Consider the following 27,321-nt stretch of genomic DNA (forward strand, 5'->3'; position numbering starts at 1 on the left):
CACAAAGGAGCCGCCGCCTCCTCCTCCGCTCCGGCCGCGCGCGCCTGCGCCCCCGCCCGCTGCCCCGCGCCCCGCCCCCAGCGCGCGGCCCGCCGGGAAAGGGAGCGGCGAGCGGGGGGCTGGATCCCGGTGGATCAGGGGCTCCAAGCCCCATCCAGCCTGGCCTTGAGCCCCCCCAGGGATGGGGCAGCTACCCCTGCTCTGGGCACCCTGGGCCAGGGCCTCCGCACGCTCACAGCAAAACATTTCTTCCTAGGATCTCATCTCAATCTCCCCTCTTTCAGCTCAGAACTGCACCCCCTCACCCTATCCCTGCACTCCCTGATCAAGAGCCCCTCCCCAGCTTTCCTGGGGCTGCCTTCAGTACCAGAAGCTGCTCTGAGGTCTGCCCACAGCTTTCTCTTCTCTAGCCTGAACAACCCCAGGTCTCTCAGCCTGGCCTTATATGGGAGGTTCTCCAGCCCTCAGGTCACTGCTGTGGCCTCCTCTGCACTCGCTCCAACAGCTCCATGTCCTTCCTGTGCTGAGGACTCCAGAACTGGACACAAGACTCCAGCTGAGGTCTTCACCAGAGTGAGCAGAGGGACAGAATCCCCTCCCTTGCCCTGCTGGTCCCACTGCTTTGGATGCAGCCCAGGACACAAGTGGCTTTCTGGGCTGCAAGCACACTTTGCTGTCTCCTGTTAAGCTTCTCAGCCACCATCACCTTCCAAGCATTCAAATTTTAGTTGTCTTCCTGTTTTCTTCTGGGGTTTGTGCTGGATTCTTCCCTGTCACGTCCTCTCTCAAGCTTCTACGTACACCACTGGAAAAAGCTGGTGAGGCAGGGAATGGCAAGCTGGAGTCACCAGCCTTTGGGTAGGACACTGCTGCTGAGTGCCCAGCAGCCTCACAGATGCCAGTGTGGAGTGCACTGCCAGGGATATTCTGTTCTGGTTCCCCGGCCTCAAATATTTCAACGTTGCAAGGGTAACAAAACCAAGGCTAGTGGTTCTGTGAAAACCAAAGGTGACTCTTAGTAATTTTCTTGCCCCTCTCTTCAAAACTGGTGATGAAGCAGCAGGGTCACGCAGTGGATCCTTGCAGACAGACCTTGCCTTCAAGCATGTTTGTAGAGGCTGTGCAGACCCTGCAGGAGGACTTAGATATACGGGGAGGCAGCAGCTGCATGGAAAGGTCTAGGTGCAATTTCGACTGCAACTGTTCTAAGTCATGCAGGAAGGAGCCAGAGGCTGTGGAAGGTCTGTAAGGCATTCCAGCCACCTGCACAGCAGCATGTGAACAGGCAGAGGTCAGCTCCACACACTAACAAACAGCGCTGATGCTGAGAAGCAACTGGAGCAGACTGAAACCAACTGTGAATCCTTGTTAGAGGAATTGGATGAAATCCAGCTGGGAGGACTGCAGAGATTGACTCCAAAGCAATAGGGAAGAAAAGAAAGCAACCGGCAACTGCTGTAATGACACCGAGATTTTTCCGCTTTACCCTCCTTTTTTTTGTGTTTAACCAAATTTCTGCAGTATTAATTTCTGAGTACAAGCATTACCTAATGGGTAAGATAAATGGTTTTCTCTGAGCACATTTAATAAGTTTTCCTTAGGTTTACACCAACCCACATCTCCAACTCTAATCCTGACACATTCATTTACTCTTCTGAATTGACAGATTCAAGTTAATCCTCTTATTCAAAGGCCATTTAATGAATGCAGTTAATATGACAAATATAGGCTCCCCATATTTGTAAAACTGTCTCCTAAATCCATATCTATAGTTCAGCTTCATATTTGCTGGGGTATAAACACAATAAGGCATACAAAGGGCTTCCACAACATCTTGTATCTTGTTGCACCTGAGACATCATCATGTCCATCATCTGAGAAGGCATTTTTCCCTATGATCAGAAAAGCAAATTTAAACAGTTAAGTCTCTGAGAATACTCTGCATTCTGAAACAGTGAGAATGTGCTTTGAAGACTTCTCTCTGCACAGAGCTGAGCAGAACTTTTTTATATGAGGCAAGGGCTGGTTCAAAACATTTGTATAGCACATACAAACATATATTTAACTTTTATCTTTATTTCAACAGAAGTAAATTTAATTCCACCTTTTATCTGAAAAATGGGAGATAATCAACGCAGAAACAATTTCTGCAATTATTCACTTTGCCTTTCACTGACCTATATGAACAAAGTGTGTTTGGGGCTATTTATATCAGAACAATGACTCAAGTTTTCTAAATATTCCAGCACTATTATTTCAGATGGATTCATACCAATGGAAACCCCTCTACTGAGTGGAGGGAAAAGCCCCTATGAATGAAAGTTTGGCTCCGATAACACTGCCTGAGCAACCGGACACTTCCATATACACAATTTAGGCAAAGAACACCAGAGATGGAGGAACTGAGGTGTGGAAAAGCTGGGAACCAGTCATCTCACAGGTAAAAAGGAGAATAGAGAATCAGCAACATTCTCTAACATGTTCTGATTCTCCATAACATCCTTCCATACCCCCAGCAGCACAGTGGAGAAAAGGAAGAGCCTAATCCCACTATAAAACTAGGGAATACCAACCAGTGCTTACTTCCAAGGAAGCCATGGTACATTTCCTCAGCTGTACTTCATCCTTTGTCCCACACTTCAGAGAAAGGAGCTTTTATTAAGTGACATTTTCAATTATGACAGTCATCAATCCAGAGAAAGGCCTGTGCTTGTATCCAGCTTTTAAAAACATAAACCAGTGTTTGGCAAGTACCAGTGTTATTACACAAGAAACCAAGTCCCTCAAACCCTCTTTGCTGTTAAAGAGGTTGAGACTGGGAAGGTTCACAGAACACTGAGAATAGGATCAAAAGCAAGTTCAAGTCATACACAAACTGAAGAAATAGGTGCTTTGAAGACTATAACTTTGTTGCCCTCCCTTTACAAGTCTGTACTATGATATGGACATAAAAGCCAGTGAGGGGGGGGCAAAGGTCTTCACCCAGTACTTCTTCTAAATTAAGTTCCACGTTTGTTCTTTTTAAAAAAAAAAATATAATTTAATACCTATTTCTGTGGTGCAGTTAACATTGCACTGAACTGGTATTCAATTTTTAAAAAGAAATTAAAAAGCAGCTCTGAACTTTGCTTCTGAGATGGCAGCACGGTCTCTGAACAGATGATGATTCCCATCACTCTTGCTTTGCATCTTTCAAGGCCTGAAGTCTTTCTAAAAGGGGCGGATGGGAGTAATGCCACATTGAAAAGATCCAGTCAGAAACAGGGAATCCTAAGTTATCTTTGTTTAGCTTGATCAAAGCAGAATATAGGTCTTTAGCCTTGCCAAGTTCCTTGGCAAATGCATCTGCTTGAAACTCAAACCGTCGGCTTAATACAGTCAAACAGAATGAGAGGACCTGAGGAGAGAAATATAGCAAAAATTATTTCAAAATTCAGCCATCTGCAAGTTCCTTATAGTATCAGTAAATGCTGCTGTACCTCCCTTCCCACATCCACCCATCACAGTTGCTGTTGAACGATCTCATTGAGGTTTATCCCGGCCACACCTGGAACTGGGACTCCTGCCCAACACCGAGCACTATGCCTACTCATTAAACCGAGACACTAGATAGAGCCCCTAAAAATTTCAAACATTTCCACCCCCCCCCAGTCAAAATAATATTGTTGTTTAAATAAGATGTAAATATGATAATACTTCAGCATCTATGTCTTGAAAACAATTTACCTCATTGTAAGGTGAAAAAATGAACTGGAAAATAATCATCAAGCCTATCAGGGTAGGCTGGGTGTCATAGAAACCAAATGCAGTGAAGAGTTCTTTTTGACCAATTAACACAGCAAAGAGGAAGAAGCAGAGGAAGGAATTCATCTAGAGAAAGGAAACAACCATCTTGATTAAGGCAAGTTTTTCAATTAAGTCAAAAACATGACCTAGTCATATTGCAGATTTGCATAGAAATATCACTGAAAAAAGCTCAAACATAATACTTTAGAGCTAATACACAAAGACGAACAGGCAGCTGGCCCTAATCCACTTTCTGTGAACACATGCAATAAAGAAACACTTACTATTTTCTGTCAGTAATCTAAGAAAAAGCCTAGGAAGATGAGGAAAGGAAGATGAAAAGACAAGAAGACAAGATAAGTGTGGAGGGAGTACAGGATAGAATCCATCTCCTTGGAATTAAGCATTTAGGTTCCAAGAAGTTTAAAACCAAGCAAGACGTGTCTGTGCTGTGTCATAATTCCTATTCCTGGAAACAATCTGCTTCCATCTAAGCCATATGTCTCTGTGTCCAAGCACTGTTCTTGCCTGGTTTTCCAGAGGCAAGAGGCAGGACCATGCCTTACTGAGTTTTCTAGAGAAGTTGATCTTCTCAATACAAGTGGCTGTTTGGCCTTCTCAGGGTAATGTGGAATGTGTCAGAACACTGTTTGTTATTGAAACACACGCGACAGAAATAAAGAGGATTGGCTGTGACAGCAAAAAATGAGCAGAAAAAGTAATGACATTGCAGAAGAATTTGTGAAAATGCCAGGAATTGAAGATAAAAATCTACCTATTAAAGCAAAATAATAATGTATAGAAAGTGGATCCAAAGACAAAAGGTACATGTGTGGCAAAAGCATCACAGTAGTTGCTAGTTAGTAGGGATCAACACTGACGTCAGAAGCTGGAAGATAATTGCCTTAAAGCAGACAATGATAAGGCCCTCACTGAAGCGTTCAGTTGTGTGGATAAGAAAAAGCCAGTGCGGAAACAGAAAGATAGAGATGTTCTTAAACAGAAGCACTGCTTGAAAAGCTTGTGAACAGCCTTAGAAAAAGAACAGCAGAGCATTCCTGGAATGGTGCACACATCTCAAGAAAGACATGATGGAGTTACAGAGGGTGCACAGGAGGGCAGCTAAGAGAGATAAAGAAAAGGCTGGGGATTTGGAGTAAAGAAGGGTGAGAAATACCTGGAGCAAAGAAAGATCTACGCCAAAGCACACAGGAGACTGCTGATAGTCGTTCTGTAGGAGGCACATAGCTGTGCCCTGCACGTAAAAGAACTTGAAGGAGGAGATTCGGTGGAAGAATTTTTTTGTACTGTGTGGTGTCCAGAGGCACATGCATGAGGAAACAGAGCACTGGCTCCTTTTCTTCCAAGGCGAGGCTGGGCAATCCCTAAAGACTGCCTCAGTGTTCACTCCCATTTGGGCACGCACCAAGAATGGCACAATAAAGTTATTTACAAGTCATCACTGCACAAGGTCTGAGTATACAGTGTAAATAAGTCAGAATGCCCTCCTCTGCCAGATTTCATAATACTCAGTCACATTCCTTCTCAGCCCTCCAAGGAACAAGACTGACAGAAGCTCTCAGACACAAAGCTTCCCCAGAGATAATGATAAACACCCAAAGAAATGCAGGCTGGTAGACAGGACACATCCAGTCCTATCCCTAGCACAGAGAAGGCCCTGATATCCATACAAGACAAAGAAGAGCAAGAAAAATATGTCCCAACTTCAGAAAGCTGCTGAGATGAATGCAGGCAGAAGAGCTGCTTTCTTAAGATGCTTTCTACCAACCAGATGGAGCACAGAGGGGACAGAAAGGCACATTCACTGCAATACAGCAAAGAAAAACAAAACCTGAGCAACTTTTTGTAGAGCATAAGTCTATTGTGTGAACGTACGCTTACAAATCTGGAAGCAGGCATACAAATCTGGAAAATGGCAATAATTACAGAATGCTCTAAGAAACCACCAGCTTCTCATAACTTACCTGGCTGATAATAATATTCTTGACAGTGTGACCTAGTTTCCAGTGACCCAATTCATGACCAAGTACAGCCAGAACTTCTTCATTTTTACATCCTTGTTTCTTGTTCTGAGGAAATACCAAAGCAGAATACCAGGTACGAGTAAACACAACCGCATAAATGTGATTCTCATTATGACTAGGAGCAGGTGTGCTCAAAATCCCCTCCTCTCATCACTCATTTCTGCAGTGTGCCATGCCAAACCAGGGATGAAAAGAATTCCATCAGCAGCATGGTTATAGGAAATGGAATCTGGACAGAACAACAATCTGCACAGTGCCCCAGCCCGAGGCTGCACAACACAATTCTGTCTTCTCTTATTCATGCAGGCTTTTCGGAAAGCATTCCATCCGTTTTAACCATTCTATGCTCTCCCGAAGCCACAAGTGCTGTTATAGCAGAGTCTTGCTGTGTAGCTGCACATCAATGGGAAGGACAATAGAAGGCCATCATCCTGAGGAGGATGCACATGTAGGATCCGTGTGTGTGCCCACATGAGGGCCTCTTGCACCACAATTCTTGCATGTAGTAAAAGGCACACAAATGACACACAGAGAAAAAACCTTTTCCTTCATAGGAAAGCTCCAATGTGGCTGACTCAAAAGAAGGAGAGCTAAAACCCCAAACAGGCCCCTTATTCAAACAATTACATGAGGAGAAACAGTGTCTTCCTAAAGCCCCTGTGGATTCCCAGTGGTGCCTTTAATGCTGTCTGCAGTATTCACACAGACTCAGAAATTCCAATTAGCAGCTCAGGGATACTTCGGTGTTGAAATAATTTGATTTTGTGTTTCAGCATCTCACTCAGAACCTTTAAAAAACACATGAAAATCTCACCAAGAAGTTAATGTAAATAACAATAAAAAAATAAAGAACTCACTTTGGGTTTAGGCTTTGTCTCTTCATTCTCACCATCTTCGCCTTCTGCTGGCTCTTTGTTCAATGCAGAATAATCTTCCAGGAGGGTGTCAAAGAGCACTATCCGCTTATTCTTGAAGAATCCATAGAAATAAGCATTGCTATGAGAAGAACGCTTAGAACCTGATGGGAAAAATTACATTTAAGACCATGATCTGAATAAACCCATGCACTGAAGACAATGCAATATTACACAGAACAGGTTCTTCCCATGGAATTCTCAAAGTTCACAAATAAACTCAGGCAAATGAGTTTGCAGGGTAAAGCACATTTTAAATTATGTAAGTGACTATTATCTCATTTGCTAACTTCAACAGAGAAATAATTTTTTTTCATCTGTAACTTGTAATCACTAAAAACACAAGCAGTCATGTGTCCATCCAATATCCAGAAGAAAAGTAATTTCTATTGCAGCTTTTGGTTAGAGCAGAAAGAGCACTCTACACAGTACATGCACTGCTCTCCTGGCAAAGGACCTGGGATGAGTACATCAGTGTGCCAGCAAAGACAGTTTGAAACAGGTAAGGGTGAAGATGCTGGAAACATAAGCAGAAGAAAATGAGAAGAACTACAGATTATTGGCCAGTCTCTCACAATTATTTCTGTTTGGAATAGGCAAATCAGGTAAATCATGGACTGTTTCTACTATCAATATGCTTGGGGCCAAGAAACTAATCTCTTTCCATAGAACACAGACTGTTTCAGTTGATACAAGAGCTGTTTAGATCAAAGCAGCTGTTAAAACGTGGCCTTTTTTTTCCCAATGGACAGCAGCTGTTGCAACACCAGGACTGACAGAGGTGTCCGTGAGCGAAGAGGTGGATTCCTATTGGACACAGAAGGAACAACAGTGACAGGGGATGAGGAAAAGGCTGAGGTACTTAATGCCTTCTTTGCCTCAGTCTTTAATTGTAAAGAAAGTCGTTCCGTCTGTGCACAAACCCAGGAACTAGAGGAGCATAATGAGGCTCCCGTGATCCAAGAGGAGGTGGTCAGAGCCTTGCGAGCCCAACTAGACACCCACAAGTCTATGGGGCCGGACGGGATTCACCCAAGGGTATTGAAGGAGCTGGCGGATGTGCTGGCCAAACCCCTTTCCATCATCTTCCAACAGTCCTGGAAGACTGGGCAAGTCCCACTGGACTGGAGGCTGATGTTGTGCCCATCTACAAGAATGGTCACAGGGAGGACCCAGGGAACTACAGGCCTGTCAGTCTGACCTCAGTGCCAGGGAAAGTCATGGAGCAGGTGATCTTGAGTGCTATCATGAAGCACATGCAAGAGAACCCGGTGATCAGGCCCAGTCAACATGGGTTCACAAAAGGCAGGTCTTGCCAGACTAACCTGATCGCCTTCTATGACAAAGTGACTCGGCTACTGGATGAGGGAAAGGCTGTGGATGGATCTTCCTGGACTTCAGTAAAGCCTTTGACACAGTTTCTCACAGCGTTCTGCTTGAGAAACTGTCAGCCTCTGGCCTGGACAGGCGCACACTCTCCTGGGTGGAAAACTGGTTGGATGGCCGGGCCCAGAGAGTGGTGGTAAATGGTGTGAAATCCAGCTGGAGGCCAGTGACAAGTGGGGTTCCCCAGGGCTCAGTGCTGGGTCCAGCCCTGTTCAATGTCTTCATCAATGACCTGGATGAAGGCATCGAGTGCACCCTTAGCAAGTTTGCAGACGACACTAAGCTGGGTGGAAGTGTCGATCTGCTGGAGGGTAGAGAAGCTCTGCAAAGGGATCTGGACAGGCTGGACCGCTGGGCTGAGTCCAACGGCATGAGGTTTAACAAGGCCAAGTGCCGGGTCCTGCACTTGGGGCACAACAACCCTATGCAGTGCTACAGACTAGGAGAAGTCTGGCTAGAAAGCTGCCTGGAGGAGAGGGAACTGGGGGTGTTGGTTGACAACCGACTGAATATGAGCCAGCAGTGTGCCCAGGTGGCCAAGAAGGCCAATGGCATCTTGGCTTGGATCAGAAATGGTGTGGGCAGCAGGTCCAGGGAGGTTATCCTCCCTCTGGACTCGGCACTGGTGAGACCGCTCCTCGAATACTGTGTTCAGTTCTGGGCCCCTCACCACAAGAAGGATGTTGAGGCTCTGAAGCGAGTCCAGAGAAGAGCAACAAAGCTGGTGAAGGGGCTGGAGAACAGGCCTTATGAGGAGCGGCTAAGAGAGCTGGGGTTGTTTAGCCTGGAGAAGAGGAGGCTGCGGGGAGACCTCATTGCTCTCTACAACTACCTGAAAGGAGGTTGTAGAGAGGAGGGTGCTGGCCTCTTCTTCCAAGTGACAGGGGACAGGACAAGAGGGAATGGCCTCAAGCTCCGCCAGGGGAGGTTTAGGCTGGACATTAGGAAAAAATTCTTTACAGAAAGGGTCACTGGGCACTGGCAGAGGCTGCCCAGGGAGGTGGTTGATTCACCTTCCCTGGAGGTGTTTAAGGCACGGGTGGATGAGGTGCTGAGGGATATGGTTTAGTGTTTGATAGGAACGGTTGGACTCAATGATCCGGTGGGTCTCTTCCAACCTGGTTATTCTGTGATTCTGTGATTCTGTGATTGCTCTGGCTTTTGCAACAGAAGATACTTCCAGTTGAAGGCATTTGCCTTCAGCCCTCAGTATAAACGTATGAGCTACGTAAATTCCTTAGGGCACAAAATATCCATTGTCAGGCAGCCCATTACTGTGCAGAATGCTCTTCCTGCTCTAACCTTCAGCACCAAATGAAGATGGATCAACAGAGGAAGAGACTGGTCTGAGTACAAAACCTCAGCATCAAGTCCCTCCTCAGTGACAAAATCTGAACAGCCACAGGGTAGTAACGCTCCCTTTCATCTGGATATCATTAAAAAACATAACCCTCCGCTAAGTGTTGGAAGAGAACAAACCTTTGTAATCCACCCACTGCACATGTTACTAAGAAGTCAGTTCTGGAGTGGGAAGAGTCAAGACAGAGTGCAGAAAAACACTGGCAAAAATATGCTCACACATCCAGCCTGCAAAATCAGAAGGAAATAGGGCCAGCTCAATACTCTTAAGGATTCTAGGAAAGAAAATGGGGGTTTGGCAACCTCACTCCACGGCAGATCATTGCCTCTAAATTTTGACACACTGAAGCAGCCAGTGCAGTGGCACACTACATTGGAAGCCAGAGTACTGACAGCTGGTTGTCTCATTGAACGTTGACCACGTTTAAAAGCCAGCAATGCCTCTGGGAAACCCCTCCCTGCTTGGCAAGACTCTGCACTGACTCTAAAGCTTGAAAAGCTTCAATTACATTAGAAAAGAGGAGTTTCTTGGGCCACAAGTAGATCTACAATAGTAGTTCTGGCTGCACTGAAGCAGAGTTTTGGAAGCCACAGCTTCCAGGCTCAGTAAAACCATCCCCCTCTCGACTGTAACATTGTACTGTTCCATCTCTTTATGCCATCTCATATTGCTTTCATGAAGGCAATAAAATCCCTTCTGATCCTCACAGCTGAGGCAAAGAAACAAAACAAAATTTGGGGAAGCACCTAAAATAAAGTTCAGAAGGGAACAAAATAGAAAAAAAAATGGAAAAAAAACCAACAGTGGCAAAGACAAACAGAAAAGTGCTCCATGAACATGGAGAGGAAAGGACACAGCAGCTGGCATGCTTCATGTTATAGTTCATGACCTAAGAAAAGAGGACAAGAAATTCATTACTAGAAAGTGAAAAAAATTAAGTATCAAGTTGAAGGTCTTGAGTTTGTCCAGCCACACCATCAGAAACCGTCCAAGTGAAGGCTCTAAGAAGGAGGAGGTGTTTTTAACTTGCATAACTTTTTCAACTGTTTCTCCAAGGACTTTGAGACAATTGATGTTGAACTCAGACTAGTAACAATAAAACACACTTATCCTAATGGTTTAAAGTTCTAAAATTGGAATCTTGACTCCTGCCTTGACTCCTGCCTTCCTTTTCCAACTCCAAGGCAAAAAAAAAAAAATAAAAAAAGGAAATGGCACAGGCATTAACAAGTATTCCACAAGCTAAGGAACACAATCAACTGCCATATTACAGCAACCACAATCAGAGCTAAAAATCCACAAATTCAAAATTAGAGTCTTTTTATTAACAAAAAATCCCGACTCTCACCTTCAACCACATACACCTTAGTCAGGGGGAAGTCAATGCTCTTTGCCATCGTTTCAATTTGTTGCTTGAGCTCTCCCTCGGGAAGTGGAATGAATTTATCAAACAAAGGTGCAATATAGTCTGCATAGATCGTAACAAGCACCTGCAAACACACACAGGTATTAAAAACAAGACACACAAATGTGTGGTCAGTACTAAAGGAGGAGTCCGAATACATACAAAAAGAGGGTACAGTTTCAGACAAAACACTTGAAAAAGCAGAGTCTGGTATGAAGCGTGATCTGTAGCCAGGCTGTCTATGGGTCATCTCATCCATGAAGACCACTGTTCAGTCTGCTGAGTCAGCAATTCCCCAGCATGGTGGGGTGGGGTAGGTCAATCTGCACTCTGCAGCCCTTGCAGAATCAGGGTGAACACGCTTGTGCTCTGATGGTTCATCAGACTGCAGAAGGCAAAGTCACTTGCAGAGCTGGGAGCAGGGGTCTTATCAGTGACAGACCATCACTGCCACCTGCTCCACCCATGCTGGAAAGCTCTGCAGTGTTTCATGATGAGCAGTAGTGCTGACTGAACCAGGAAATACTCACGCTTCTTCAAATTCCAGCTAACTTGCAAATTCACAGGGTCTAAAGCGAGTAAGAAATTTCATGTCCTGTATTTTCTGCCCTTTCTCCCAGCTGTACATAGGGCTGAGGAACTGCCTGAGGCTGCTGGTTCACAACAGGTAATGGCCATGTCCCAGAACCACTACAATGTACCTGCATCTTCAAACTGACAGCAGATGCAGCTCAGATGAGAAAGCCAGGACTGGAATAACACTGTGATGGGCAGGAAAGCTTAACTCTGATTTTTATTTATTTATTTAAAGAAAAGGACTGGAGAAAAGTTTAAATTCTGGTCAATGAAAATGCAACAGGACATGAGACAGAAATAGACATGAATAGCAGCTTCAAAGTTGTCTTGACAAAGACGAAGTAACTATTAAGACAAACCTCTGCAGCAATTTTGCAGCAAGTGTAGAAGGGGATTTTATCAGGCAGAAATCAGTCATTTTAGTCAAGGGAAGCATCTCAGACTATGCAATACCTGTGGGCTCATTTTAAGCTCTTATGTCTGATCCTTGGGTAACGTCCTGATGTTAGGAGGCAAAAAAAATGGTAAAAAGGATGCAACTCTAACTATGATTAGAGAGTTATGGAATGTGATTATAACCAGATTTTTTCCCTAAACTGAATGCCAAAGGGTAAATATAACATGTTTTACAGCTATTTAGCACATAAAAGATCACTCAAACCCACACCACTAAGGCCTCAAACCCTGTAAAGCTGCAGCAACATTGCAAGACACCTGAAAAGCACCAATTGTCTGGGCATGCACTTAACCTTCAGGATAAAAAGAGGAGAGAGAGGAAAAAATAACAGTGAGCCATTTGGTCTCAAACACAACCTTTCAGTACATAAATCTGTAGCTCTGACACGTCAGGTTTTATTTTCTAGCTTTTGTCATGTAAAAGACCAACCTATGTTTCATCAGTTCCTAAAGTATCTGTAATATCTCAGGAAAAAAAATAGTAAAATAAAAATAAAATAATAATAATTCAAAAAAAACCTATGTGGACAGCTCAATTGGAAGGGGCAGAGCAAAAACACAGGGTTGTGATAGAAAAGTAATAAAAAGAGAAATGTGCTCTCTACCAAGTATGTTCTGGTTCTCACCTTGAAGTTCAGGTATTCCTCACCTACATCTCTTCTTTCTACTAAACTTGCTTGGTAAAGATCATAAAATGGACATTCAGAAAGTTTCTCATACGAGACCATACAACATTTGTACAACACATATTTTAAAGAAAACATGGTAAGAATCAGAGCAGTTAATGACAGGTATAAATGTGGCTAAGGAAAAAAATGTCACTTTCTGGGCACAGATGAGGGTGGGCCATATCAGAAAATAATGTAACTTCTTAAAATCCTGAAAATACCAGTTCTTGCAAAATTTCAGATTAATCCTTCTATGAAGAAAACAAGTCTTTAAAGCCTCCAAGACTTAAAACATGAACTGAATATCACACAAGGAACTAACATCTCCCCAGTTTTACTAACAACAAGGCTGCACTAGGATGTTCTGTAAGTGTGGACTGCTTCACTCCAGCTGGCAGAGCAGCAGCTCAAATGCTGAAAGAAGATTTAAGAGTAAACTGCTGATTAAAGCTTGGAAGAAAGAATTGCTCTTCCTTAAAAGTACTGATCAGAGTCTACACAAATCTTTCTGCTTCAGTCATTCTGGTACGCTAAACTGACATTTCAGACACCTAACACGATTTTTCAGAGACACATTCAGAGACACATTCAGAGACAAAACCAGGGAACAGGTCACCAGAAAGGACATCTGACCTACAGACAACAAAACAGGAAACACTGTGTAAGTAAGCCAACAAACAAACAAATGAAAAAGCTTGAAAGAACTCGAAGTAGTAATCATGAGCCAGATTTGCCCCCTAAGTAGGGTACCTCTGCTACTACACTATTGTCATGGACTTCTTTGGACCACTGCTGGAAACGGCACTACTGCAAACTTAGTGGCCACACAGAAATCCAGTAATCCACACAGATTTTACTTCAGTTATGTGTTAGGTATCAATGAAGAAAAAATATGAGTAAGCAACGAATGCACTTCACATAATGGGATCCGTATCTGATAAAAACAGGTTTATGAAAAGATTTTGCAGTCATGATTTAAACTGAGTCACAATTCCTTCCATGTTGCCATGTCTGAGAAAGTCAATGCAGCTATTGGATATAACTGGGAAACCAGATTTTCCTGCATTAATTGCAGTGGCCTCCCATCTAGCGTTGTCATCATATTTTTGTACCAATTTGGCAAGCCAACACCTGTCATTTAGAAAGGAAGTTGACAAGGGGATGAAGGTACTTAGGTCATGAAAGGAGCTGAAGAAAGCAATCAATCATGACTGCTTACCCAGATATTCCTAAAAAAGTTCTTGATGATGCACTCCAGTGCAACCAGAGAGTCTGAACCTGCCACAAATTAGGGACTGACTGACCCAAATTTACTATTAGGCTAACGCGACAAGCTTTATTACAGTGTAACGTAATAATTCTTTTCTTTGTTAAGGTGTTCTCTAAATGTAAAATGAACTAATATATATGATAGCACTCCTGTAATTTCTTCCTTGGGCAAGCAAAGGTTCATATGTTGAGCAAAGAGACAGCAGAGCACTATGTTGAAAGAGGACAAGAAAAATACAGACCTCAGAGCTTATAGTAATAATAGAAAATATCAAATCCTTTCGACGTACACAAAAAGATCCTTTTAATTCAAGCCCTAAAAATGCCAGTTACTAATTCAGTGTATTAAAGCAGCTCTACAAGCAGAAGCAGCAAGGGAAAAAATCACTGCTCTTCTCAATACAAAGCAATGCAGTGGAGAATCAGTGTTTGATAACCTATAAGAAAAGGCCAATGGAAACATTTCTGACCAAAGCACATTCTGCCTCGTCTTGTCCCACTGCTGGCAGTTGCCCTTGTACCCTTACTATATTTAAGAAAGGAAAATGTGTCACCTCATCATGCCGTATTTCCAGTATCTATTCTAAAACTTTTTGAATGTTTATTTTTCAATTGATGAAGACAGTCGAGTACTAAATAGATAAAATATAAGGTATCGCATTGATGTGGAAAATTAATATGAGCTATTATTTCTGAACAAGTAACTGAGAGCAAGACACACTGTTAAAAGTTTGTAGGTACTAAAATTCCCAGGAGATTTAGAATTTTCTCCATTTCCATTCAGTTATGTTTTTAAACTTCAGCACAATGCAAGTAAGCCAGTATCCAGAAAAAAAACATATTCTCATACTCACCAAGGAAACAACTAATGTGAAGAGCCAGGCATAGATGAAGAAGTAGTCTCCCCCTATTTTAATAATGTAAAGCAGAAGGGAAGTCACTGGCAACAGAATACACTGAGTCACAATAAACTTCTTGATAGCGTCCTTAAAAAAAAATCCCAGTGTCTGTAAAGAAAGGATATTAGTCATATTTTCAGTGTAAATAATGACATGTACAGTGGCTAATGCCCCTCAGTGGGTGCACAGACACAAAATAAGATAAATGGCCAAACAGCAACACCAGTGTGATAAGAAAGTAAAAGTCAGTTAAGAAAAAGTGGAAGAAGCTCATCACTTCCTCTCCTGGGAGCTGTGCCTCTCTACATCTGCATGGCCTCCAAGTCTACGCAGATGTGCTTGTCCTCAGCGAGATCTGACCCAAACCCTTATATTTTGTTGCACATATGTATTTTGTTAGAGGAGTAAAGAAAAATTTAAGCCTATCTGTTCCTTAATTCCTTTACCAATCTATATCCTAGACATTATGGGACTTTTAAGAATAGGAAAACCTTAAAGAAACACAGCTAGTGTAAAATATTTTGTCTTCGAACAGTTGCTTTCATTCATCTTAACCTTCAGTTACCAGTAAGCTGACTGTCTTAACTGGAAATATATAGAAGTCCTATTAAAGATTTTTAGATATATGTTGGGCATCTCACCTCAAGCTCCCACTGACAGTTACTGCTCCAGTAGCACTGCCAGGTTTTAAAATTAGCATAACTTTAATGGAAACAATAGAAATTTCAAAGACCTCTACCTGAATGAATCTGATGTAGCGACTCTGCTATGTGATTAGACACCCAACTGGCTCCTTTAGGAACTGTTACTTAAGTATTTACAGCTATCTGCAAGGCACATAAGTGAGTGGGTTATTATGTAAAGATACTTCACAGCAAAGATGTATTAAAGAGCCCATACTACGTTAAAGATATGGAACCCGTTTGGAAAGGAAAAAAAAATACTTGTGAAACAGATTTAAATAAAAAATAAGGATTTGGGGCAAGAATTTGGATAGAGGCCTCAGACCTCCATAACTATCAGAAACAAATCAAACGCAGTATTTTAGACTATTCTTCACTCTGGTCACACAGTGGGTGCTCTGGTGACACATTCCTGCTATAAGACCATCAGTATCAGCAGTAACACGGTTGTGCAGACACCGGCCCATAGAAATGGAATGCTCCAGAGGACACCGTTCCTTGCCTGCCTTTCATATTCCCGGAACTCATGGGCTATCTTTTCCACCAAAACAGCTCTGTAACTAGAGCAGTCAAACTTGCAGCTCTTGTTCAGACCAAGCAGTGCTTCTTTCCTGAAAATGGCATGGAGAAGCATGAAAAACTCTGTGGGCCATCCTGGACAATGGAAATAGTGTTCCTGTTTGATAAAGACCTTAAACTGGTGCAAGCCACAAAATACACACCAGTGCGTTCCTCCTTTGTTAATTCCTCAGCTCAGAACTGTTGTTAAATAGCTTTTTCATTTTTTAGCTTAGTAAACAGCTCTCTAACCTAGAACAACTCTGAACAGAAGGATGCTGCCAGTGCTGCTTCCACTGGGCTTTCTGAAACACAGCAACTACAACCCATTTTGCCCAAGTTTTCAGTTCAGCTCTTTTACTTCCAGCTCCACAATCGAGAAGGAGTAGGGCCACAAAATCACATGGCGTCCTTCATTTTTGCCTGCTTTTTAACACCGATGGGACTTCAGGAGAAATCCTCATCTTCAACAAGCCACTGCCGTGGAAGAAGGATTCAATCTAAAGATCATTTGAGACTCATGACTAGAAATTCCAAAGTCTGGGCTGGTACTACAAGTCAATTTGGCTTGTTCACTGAAGGATCTACCCCGCCAGTCTAAAATGAAAGATTGAGATTTTATTGTGTTTGTGAGACATTTGGTACCTGGACTCAGCCTTCAATTCTTGGCACGAGGACCAAGCACAGTGAAAAAACCCTTGCAAGAGCCATCATGCAGGTAGCTCAGTCAAGCACATTACAAGATCCACAGGCGTCAGGGCAAAGCTTCCTTTTCTGGCCTGATCAAGCACAGTGCTTGCACTGACAACCGTGATGCACCCAGAGAGCGCAACTCCAAGGAGAAAATGTTTGGTGGATACACCCAGAATCCTCCTTGCCCTCCATAAAGCATACAAAGATAACACATGCATTCTGCAAGCTCTCAAGACCAGTTTTAAAGAAGTCCAAGCTTCTAAGTTTCTCCTGCACAGAGGCAGGGCCTGATCAACTCAAGCTCTCCATCCATCAATTAGTCTGCCAGTTTGCTCTAACTCTAGTGCTCTACAAGTCCCAATACAGACAGTCTTCGGAGTTCTGTCCTGGACATGAAGGGCGTGAAGATTTTCCTTGAAGCAAAGACTACTTGACTCATGCTCTGGAAACACGGGAACACTCCTTCCACCCTCTATAGGAAGAGTAAGTTTGTCAGTCAGTATGCTTCCTGGAAAGTCTGCAGAAGGGAAGGGGATGTCCAGGACTGTAGCTCAGATTCACCTGGATATGAATGGCCATGTGTGTTCTCATTCTGGCAGTGAGGATTTACTGACTGGTGAGAGAAACAAGTGGTTGTTAGAAGTTACACAGGGGTTTTTAGAAGCACAAGGGGTTTTAATAAGACTAGAGAGCTAAATGGAATATAGAGAGAGTTCAGAGGTGGTCACATGCTCAAGGCTCACGACTAACTAGACCAATCCTCCAATTTGCTTCCCAGAGACTGGAGCAGGAGCTGCCACTGGCACAGTATTCAAACACTGGAGGCGGGGACACCAAACAAGCCCTGCAGTTACTGGGAATAAACACAGATGTCAAGGCAGAACCGCGTAGGGAAGATTTTCATTGTTGGGCTTCCCCAAAAAGAAAACAGTCTGCCAGAATTTGGTGTGAAAATAATATAGGATGTGTCAGGATGTACACACTTCTGTATTAAGGATGATTGAGAGAGGGTGCAAACTGGATCATTGCGTTCAGGACTTTTTTCCTCACTTATTTTCTTACTCGTTTTATAAAAAGGAATAAGAAAATCAATTTAGCTATTTACCAGAAACATTAGGAGTTTAGAAACAAACTGCACTTCTTTAGGTGTAGCTCAGTCTTCATGCTTCCATAGTGACTGGAAGATGAAACTGGCAAACACCAGAACATCTCTACCTTCATCAAAATGAGCCAAACAGCTTTATCTCACATCTGTACCCACCCAAATTTCATTCTGCTGTAAAAAAAAAGCCCTTAGTTGACCAGAAACAGAAAGTACTGTAGACAACACTAGCTGGGTCCAAAAGCAGAAAACTGATTTTATGCTCTGGCATGAAGTGACTAATGACGTGTCCCAGATTGAGGCTCCTCTCCCAGAAGAAAAATCTGATATCATGAGAAACTGTTACTGAAACAGGTTAAGCTAAGTTAGTGACAGAAATTAAGAATGCCAGAGCTGATATTAAGCGCAGACCTGACAGAAGTACAAATGAAGAGCTGAATTCTCTCATTTAACAAAGGCTGATACAAGAAATCAATAAGCAAAACACAACGAGAAAAGTAATTTCTGTGTTGTTTCACCTGTTCAGTGTCCATAAACCAGAACTGCCCCTGCAAAGCAGACTGTGCAGTAATAGCAAAGAACAGTTCATCCAAAACCAAACCCTGAAGTACAAAATGTTCCTTGTTCCACTGCTCAGACACACATTTCTCTTTACACAGAGGCATGGGCTCATGCAGAGACATTCCAGTGAGGCACAGGGACTTCTGCAGGAGTCACAAACTGTCACTGCTCTTACGTTTATGCAGTGCAAGTAGAAATGTTCCTAAACCTTGAAGTGTTCCTAAACCTTTGGCACAGATATGGATGTACCAGTACATCCAGCCAACCAAAGCTACTGAAGGTGTTAGCTCAGCACCAGTGTCATTTACAGTACCTGTTGATTGAAGCCATGCTTCTCTTCTATGACAAATGTGTTATACAAACTCCACGGGAGGCCGGTCACTGCACTGAAGAGAGTTGCCAGCAGCAGGAATACCAATGACTGAACAATCTGAAAACAAAAAATGTAAATCTGATCTTTACTGATCTGTAGTTACGTTATTCAAGGTGTTAAAAATGGATTTTATGTCAGTGGTTTAACTAAAACTGGTTAAAAGATGAAGCTAGATAAATTCACAGATAGAATGTGTTTGTTAGATTACTGACCCCTGGAAGAGCTTACTGTATTAAAGAAAAAAAATACACCGATGAAATAGATTTAAATAACAACTAAGGATTCAGGACAAGAATTTGGATAGATGCCTCATCCACAGCACAAAGACAACATGAGCAGTAGCCTCAAATTTCTTACCCCTTTACTGTGCAGAAAGGTCACATCTAGAATTAGTATAAAGACACCATCAAAATAAAAAGTCCCCAAAAACTCGAAGCACCACCTTGTTTGACTCAAATAGTTTTAAGACTTGTATGATTTTAACATACACGGATATTCTAATTATTAAGCTAATTTAAAAGTCACACACTGTTAGCAAGTCTCAGACTCACTCAGTCACTGCATTCACCAGAATCTGTTTCTTTTATGATGTTGTACCTATAGCCGAATCCCACTCAAGTAAATGGCAAGCTTAAAAATAGAAATTATTAAAATAGTACAATTCTCAGAGCAAAAGTTTCTACTAAAATTTAAAGGCTGCTTACCTCATATTCAGGTCCAAACCCAGCACGAGCAGAGATCTGCCCAGACAGATTCCAGAGAAAAGGAATTCCTCCACAGAGGAGAATCATCTTGAAAACAAAACCACAGAGGCACTATCAAACAGACTGTCACCTTATTCAACTGAAATTTCATCACAATGAGGACCGTTTAAGGGTGAATGAGAACAGTTTTATAACTAGACACTTTGACTTCCTCTGACCTAAGCAGTGCATAAAGAAAGCCTGGAATATCTAGCAATGGTTCACTTTTACTTTACAGAAGTGCAGATCAGGTCAAGCTTCCCCCGTCCTGGGAAATATGAGCATATTTCCAAGCCTCTTGCTGCAGACTTTGCTGCTCTGATGGCTCAAAAATAAGGCATATTTCTCAGAGACCTTCAAACTCGTATCCCTGTGGCTGAGTAATGCACCATCACAAGGAGGGGAATGCAAGATGCAGCATCCTGACTGCACACCCTGCCAAGAGAAAGGTAGTAATTTCACTTTCAGTATTATTGATGCTTCAGCCATTTTAAGAAAGCTTCACACTCTCCCCCCTTCATCTGCCTCACAATGCCTCCTGCCATACCAGAATGGGGAGCAGGCAACTAGGGACACACCACCATCAAAGTAATGACCAGGGCAGAGCTGAGCCTGAGCCCCCACCCCCCGCACCCCAGGGGCTGGTGGTGTTTGTTGAACAGCTTGACTTCCAAATATTTCACATTTACTTTTTTAGCAATTAATACATCGCTATATATACATACATGTGAAAAATCAGTTTTCAAGAAGTAGGCAGACTTCCAGTATGGAAAGTACCAGGTTTTTATCCACTTATTTTTTTATTAAAGGGCTTTATCTTATAACATAACTATTAGGGTGAATTTTGAGTGTCAGCAGGAGACAGAATGGACCAAAGCAAACTCATTTTTTCCTTTGCATGCTGCCTGCAAGTTCCAGAGCTGGAAATCCCAGAAGTACCTATCCCTGAACAAAGACAGCTATTAGCATGATGTTGATACTACTTAATTAGCTAAAAAGAAACCCACATAATTAACAGCTGAAATAAATCAACACATGCAAGTAATTCTAATATAGCATCTCCCCTTCAATTAACTTGCTAGGTTAATGAATCATACTTCTAAAAGGGAAGCGTTGCAAAACTGTCATCCAATTTTATCAACTTTGGCCATGACAGCCTCTTTCAGGTTCAGGCTGCTCCTAAAGCCGATAAAGGATGCAGTTAAGCTCTAAGGAAGTAGTGAAATAAGACACTAGAGGCCACCCCACTGCAGCTCTGTTGGAATCTGATAATCCCATGACAGATTCCGAGAAACAAAAAGACACAGCCCAGCATCACAGAAAGGAGCAGTAACTCATCATCACATACATGGAGAGAAGAAACTGCACATACCCATCACATCAGTCATATCAGCTTGATTGTAAAATAGAATCATTTTGGTTGGAAAAGATCCTTAAGATCACCGAGTCCAACAGTTAACCTAACACTGCCAAGCCCACCTGTGGCTCATTACTTGGAAAAAAAGATCAACCCTTGCTTGGATCCAGCCTCCTTCCACAGAGCTGTAGAGAGCTATGAAGTGAGGCATGTACAAAGAAGCCATGTGAAATCTAATGATCAATAATAGCCATAGTTACAATTGCAGCATTGCTACAGCCTTCAGATCAATGGTATTTTCCCTATAATGAAATACGTTGTGGCCATGGCAGCATACAGGCATGCACAAAAAGGTTTGTACATGATGTCTTTATTTTTATTAGGTTCAGTAAGTGGAACAAGCAGGCAGTTTTTTCGGGGGTGCACAAACTTTTCTTTGAGTCTGACGTGAACCCACCAGTATCCAGTACAATTAAGAACAAGTTCTCAAAACCCAAGAAGCTGTGTATCAAGTCTGGAGGTGTTCACAGCAGCCGGCAGAAGATGATCAGAGTGAGCTGGATACTCAAGTGCCTCTGCCATGCCCACAGTACACAGCTGGAACTTCTCAATGTTTTACAAGCTGTTATTAAAAAACCCAATCACCCTAGTTCTCTATCCCTACCATTTGCACTACTTCAAAGGTAATGACTACTTTATCAGTCAATGTGCTCCAGCTGCTAATTAATTGAGCTCTGAACGTTATTCCAAAATTGTATTCTCTTTTCAGTGTACAGCTGACATTACTGACCACAAGTAGCTCTATAGGCCTCCAAGACTGTTTTTAGATCAGTGAGTGCAGCTGGGAAAGTGCTATTACCTAGATTTTTTACTGATCTTTAAAACATACCCAAAAAGGTACCATAAGGGTGATTTCCAAGAAAACCTCTTGTCCTAAGATGGCAATGGACTGGGGGTGGAATTTCCATTCAAGTGTAATTTTCCCTTTGCAGGAACAAGAAAAACAGGGAAACAAGAGGGTATGCTTTCCTAGGGAGAAGGAAAGACAACAAGTGTGTTAACGAGGCCTTGGTAAACAGTCTCTCTCCACCGACTTTATAAGCTCTCTAAGTATTGAAAAGCTGCAATTAGGTCTCCTCAGAGCTTTTTCTTCTCCAGGCTGAACAACCCCACCACTCTCAGCCTGTCCTTACAGGAGAGCTGCTCCAGCCCTCTGACCATTTCTGTGGCCTCCTCTGGACCCACCCTATCAGGTCCATGTCAGTCTTGCACTGGGTCCTCCAGAGGTGGACATGGGGCTCCAGAAGGGTCTCATCAGGGAGGTGTAGAGTGGTAGAACTCCCTCTCTCTACCTGCTGGCTTCACTCCTTGTTATGCAGCCCAGAATACCATTGGCTTTCTGGGCTGTGAGCACACATTACCGGCTCACATCCTATTTTTCCACCCACCAGTACTCAAAGTCTTTCTGAACAGGACTGCTCTCAATCCCTTCATCCCTGGGTCTGTACTGATACTGGGACTGCCCTGGCGCAATTGCAGGACTTTACACTTGTCCTTGTCAGACCTGATGAGGTTTCCACAGGCCCACTCCTCCAGCTTCTCGAGGTCACCTTGGATGGCATCACTTTCCTCTTGTGTACCAACTGCACCTCTGAGCTTGGTGTCACCTGCAGACTTGCTGATGGTGTACTCAGTCCCACTGTCTATGTTGTTGATGAAGATATTAAACAGTATTCATCCAAGTTTGGATCCTTGCAGGACACCACTGTTTTCCACTCAGACATTAAGCCATTGGCTGTAACTCTTCAGATGCAGCCATCCAGCCAGTACTTCATCTATCAAACTGTCCATATGACAAACCCATACCTCTCCAACAACATCTAATGGCCAGAATGCTGTGGGGGACCACAACCATCATCAGTCTCGGTGAAGATAAGCACAGACTGCTGATGTGGCCCTTTGTTGAGCAGGGCACCAAGTTCAGTGGCAAAAGAGGCTTATTCCAATATATTTTCCTTATAAAAAAAAAAGGGAAGCTGTTTCAGCTAAAGGTCTTGAAATAAAGATAAAGCTTCAGAACCTTCTGCCTTGTTGTGCTTGATAGGTACCATTGCACCCTGTCTGCTAACCAGCTACTGGAGGATGGCTGTATTTTACAGATGAAATATTGTCTCTAAAGTTAGTCAAAAGCACAGAAGCTTTTCCAATTCACACAAAAACTGCCTGAAGTTGTACTTGGCACCACAAAAAGACCAACAGCGTGAATGAACAGCCACATCGACACAGGTATAGCAACACTGTTAAAAGTTCATACGAAATGAAACAAGGAACAGGTTAGGTTGCACAAGAGAGACCAGGAATTGCAAAAGTGAAGAGGGTTTGCATCTCAGTTATGCAGTTACATGACTTACGCTAGTTTACAATACTATTTTCATTATCTTTTATAACTGACTTTTTTGCTTCTGCAAGTTTGTCATGCAGTATATCATACTCAAATGATATTTGTAGCATCAGGCATTTCAGGGTTCCTTTTTGACCCAGCTGCACTACTGAGAAGCAGTGCATTTCGGCAATAAGTCAGAAAAGGTTTCTCTTAAAAACTGTTTGTGCATCACACATATAACTCAATGGTTCTGTTTCTCCATACATCCCAACATTAATTGTCCAGTGCAACTGTTCTTATGCTTCAGAAGCGCCTCATTGGCACTCTTCCTGTTCTCACAGGCTTTTCTTTCTACTGAAATTTTACATAAAATTTGAATTAGTTGTGTTCTCCAAACACAGGAAAAGGTATATTTGTAACAACTTAAAATAATTCTGATGTTGCTTAATTACATTGCAGTGGAAACCACGATCGGTAAGCTGTGCCACTGAAGCACAATAATACAACGTACATTGTACAACTTAACACTGGAGAGAAATTATGTGCTGTCTAAATAATTCCTTCTTTTTATATTGCAAACACAGCCACAAATAAGAAATCCAAATGCTAGGCCTTCCAAATGTTGGTGTTTGATGTAAGGTGCTAGCACGCTGACAGTGCAGCTGCACAGCATCACTACAAATCAAAGTGCTGCACAGTTTAAGTACCTGAAAAGTTTCACGCGAGTGCTAGAGCAGCTCAGGTACTTACAGTGCCCTCCACCTCTGAATACAGGCCTGACCAGAAGCTGAAAGTACTTTTGTCCAGTTGATACAGACGAGATTTCTCAAATGTTTCTGAATCCATGATCTGTCCTAATTCCTGTGGTACATGTGTTGTTGTTCTATACACCCGTCTCTGAAAAATTGAAAAAGAAATTTACAGACAATATTTTTAAGGAGATAAATAAGATTTAGAAGTAACATATACCATGATCCCCTAGCCCACCACAGAAAGTTTTAACAAAAAGACCCCCAAAAATTTCTAAATTCGTATTTTCCATCAAGCTGCAAATATAACACTGAAGCATAATTATTGGTTATAATCATAGACTGGTTTGAGTTTGAAGGGACCGTAAAGATCATCATGGAATCATGCCCCCTGCAACGGGCAGGGACACCTCCCACTGGATCAGGGGCTCCAAGCCCCATCCAACCTGGCCTCGAACACCTCCAGGGATGGGGCAGCCACAGATTCCGTGGGCAACTTATTCCAGTGCCTCCCCACCCTCATTGGGAAGAATTTCCTCTTTATGTCTAGTCTAAATCCTCCCTTCTCCAATTTAAATCCATGCCCCCCTCGTCCTATCCCCCCATTACTTTGTAATCAGAAACCGAGTTGCCTACTTCTTAATTTATTTCCGATGCAGCTGCCCTATAAAGCTCACACACACTCATTTCTCCCCAGGATGTGACCTGCAGCACCGCAGTAACCACTGGGCAGAGTCGGAACCCAAGCACCGGATCCGCGACTGCGCCCGCGCGGGGCGCCTTGGCTCTCGGTAGGAACTCGCCACGTGAGCATTTTTAAAGACAAAAAGCCCTTATTCCATCCATCGCCTTAGCTCATTTCAGTACATCTATTCCTTCTCAGAGAAAGGGTTCCTACTCTTCATCACTTCCGAACGCAGCGTCGCCCCGGCCCCGGGACAGCGCCGGGAGCGGAGCGGGGAGCGCAGGGGGCAGCGCAAGAAGGAGTTCCTGTTACAAAAAGTGATACATTTTTGATTTAAACTAAAGTTCATTTTCGTCAAGTAATTGCGTTCTTTGAAAGTTGGACAGATCGACCGCCTGAGAGCACGTTCACTTTAAAACTGTGTTTTCCAGATACAGCTCATCCTGTTATAGTTCCGTTAACAACACAAAGTCCAAACGTGGATCAATTTACTATTTATTTAGATAGGAAAGAAAAAGCAGCGCTGGGCGGCCGGGGAGTCGCAGCTTCACCAAAGCTCGCAAAGTTAGGTAAGCTGAGCAACCCCTTTTATCCCCCCCGCAGCGAGTTTGTTTCACATCTTTGAAGATGCCCCCCCCCCTCCTCTAGGGTACATGCAATCTCCATATGGCCAGATAATACATCAGCTAAGTTTACAGAGTTGTCTCAGTTCAGCAGTCTTCAAGGTTGTAGTCCTGTTTCTCATCAAACTGTTCCTAACTCCTCTTCCTCATTATCCTCAAGCTCCGCCAGGGGAGGTTTAGGCTGGACATTAGGAAAAAATTCTTCACAGAAAGGGTCATTGGGAACTGGCAGAGGCTGCCCAGGGAGGTGGTTGAGTCACCTTCCCTGGAGGGGTTTAAGGCATGGGTGGACGAGGTGCTAAGGGGCATGGTTTAGTGTTTGATAGGAATGGTTGGACTTGATGATCCTGGGGGTCTCTTCCAACCTGGTTATTCTATGATTCTATGATTCTATCTCTGGGCAACTTGTTCCTTAATCGCACAAGGCCGCAATGTTTGAGCTGGCTAATCTACTCTGCTGGGGCCCGAGGTGATTTGTTGCTTTTGGCGCCTGCTTCAGGAGGTTTCAGAAGGCTTGGTTGTAAATTCAGTAGATACTTATTATGTACAAAACGTATATTATCAGGGTAACTTTTAGCATTTAGTTAAGATACCAAACAAGATGTTCCTGTGCTTTGGAGCAGAGAGGCCATTGTCACTGTCAGTTTCATAACAACATTATGCTCTGCAAAGGGATCTGAACAGGCTGGACTGCTGGGCTGAGTCCAATGGCATGAGGTTTAACAAGGCCAAATGCCGGGTCCTGCACTTGGGGCACAACAACCCTGTGCAGTGCTACAGACTAGGAGAAGTCTGTCTAGAAAGCTGCCTGGAGGAGAGGGACCTGGGGGTGTTGGTTGACAACCGACTGAATATGAGCCAGCAGTGGCCCAGGTGGCCAAGAAGGCCAATGGCATCTTGGCTTGGATCAGACACGGCGTGACCAGCAGGGCCAGGGAGGTTCTTCTCCCTCTGTACTCGGCACTGGTGAGACCGCTCCTCGAATCCTGTGTTCAGTTCTGGGCCCCTCACCACAAGAAGGATGTTGAGGCTCTGAAGCGAGTCCAGAGAAGAGCAACAAAGCTGGTGAAGGGGCTGGAGAACAGGCCTTATGAGGAGCGGCTAAGAGAGCTGGGGGTGTTTAGCCTGGAGAAGAGGAGGCTGAGGGGAGACCTCATTGCTCTCTATAACTACCTGAAAGGAGGTTGTGGAGAGGAGGGAGCTGGGCTCTTCTCCCAAGGGACAGGAGACAGGACAAGAGGGAATGGCCTCAAGCTCCGCCAGGGGAGGTTTAGGCTCGACATTAGGAAAAAATTCTTCACAGAAAGGGTCATTGGGCACTGGCAGAGGCTGCCCAGGGAGGGGGTTGAGTCACCTTCCCTGGAGGGGTTTAAGGCACGGGTGGACGAGGTGCTAAGGGGCATGGTTTAGTGCTTGATAGGAATGGTTGGACTCGATAATCCAGGGGTCTCTTCCAACCTAGTTATTCTATGATTCTATGATTAAAATTAGACCTCGAACAGTAACGGAACACGCATACGATTCCCGGGAAAACTCGATCCGCAGGCATCGAAGCGGCGCGCGGTTCACGGAGATCGCTGCCCGGGCCTAACAAAGGACGCTGGCTTTCCAACCCTCCGAAACGATTCTCAGAGCGGGGCCGGGGCAGGGTTTGCGGGGCAGGGTTTGCAGCCCGGTCCGCTGGGCGAGCGGAGCTTCCCCATTCCCCGGCTCCCACCACGCGGGGCCCGGACCCTCGTCCCCCGCCCCGGGCAGCACCGCCCCGAGTTCCTCCCCCGTGCTGGCCCGCGCAGCCCCCGCCCACCTGCCGGTGCGCCAGGAAGGCCTCCCAGAGGTACACGGCCCAGGAGAAGAGCAGCACGGCGCAGAAGATGCGCCGCTCGGCAGGCAGCTCTGCCCACAGCTCCCCCAGCAGCGACATGGCGGCCGACGCGCCTTCACCCGGCTCGCCCCGCCTCGCGCGCCCCGCCCCGCGCGCCCCCGGGGCGCGCGGGGCGGGGGCGCGCGGGGCGGGGCGAGTCTGTGAAAATGAGGGAGGGCCTAGAGC

At 44.0% G+C, this 27,321-nt stretch overlaps 1 protein-coding gene across 1 annotated transcript; it reads right to left on the reverse strand.

Moving 5' to 3' along the window:
* Positions 1-2,056: 2,056 nt before the first annotated feature.
* On the reverse strand, positions 2,057-27,202 carry ZMPSTE24 (zinc metallopeptidase STE24). The gene is made up of 10 exons (XM_069875463.1): positions 27,079-27,202; positions 23,968-24,114; positions 19,439-19,525; positions 18,675-18,791; positions 14,720-14,872; positions 10,840-10,981; positions 6,689-6,849; positions 5,772-5,876; positions 3,727-3,870; positions 2,057-3,397 (listed from the first exon to the last, which is right to left on the reverse strand). Exons 1-10 carry the CDS (start codon positions 27,193-27,195, stop codon positions 3,173-3,175), a joined length of 1,398 nt encoding a protein of 465 aa, XP_069731564.1. The 5' UTR covers positions 27,196-27,202; the 3' UTR covers positions 2,057-3,172.
* Positions 27,203-27,321: the final 119 nt, after the last annotated feature.

This window comes from Phaenicophaeus curvirostris, chromosome 23 (genome assembly GCF_032191515.1).
Source record: "Phaenicophaeus curvirostris isolate KB17595 chromosome 23, BPBGC_Pcur_1.0, whole genome shotgun sequence".
NCBI classification, from domain to species: Eukaryota; Metazoa; Chordata; class Aves; order Cuculiformes; family Cuculidae; genus Phaenicophaeus; species Phaenicophaeus curvirostris.

What these genes read in the sequence shown, in the direction of transcription:
- ZMPSTE24 (XM_069875463.1), bottom strand. Translation starts at nt 27,195, where the DNA reads ATGTCGCTGCTGGGGGAGCTGTGGGCAGAGCTGCCTGCCGAGCGGCGC. An exon ending in GGTTTGGACCTGAATATGAG is followed by an intron (nt 18,792 to 19,438) that starts GTAAGCAGCCTT and finishes TTTTGTTTTCAG; the next exon opens with ATTGTTCAGTCATTGGTATT. An exon ending in TCACATTAGTTGTTTCCTTG is followed by an intron (nt 10,982 to 14,719) that starts GTGAGTATGAGA and finishes GTGTGTTTGCAG; the next exon opens with GTGCTTGTTACGATCTATGC.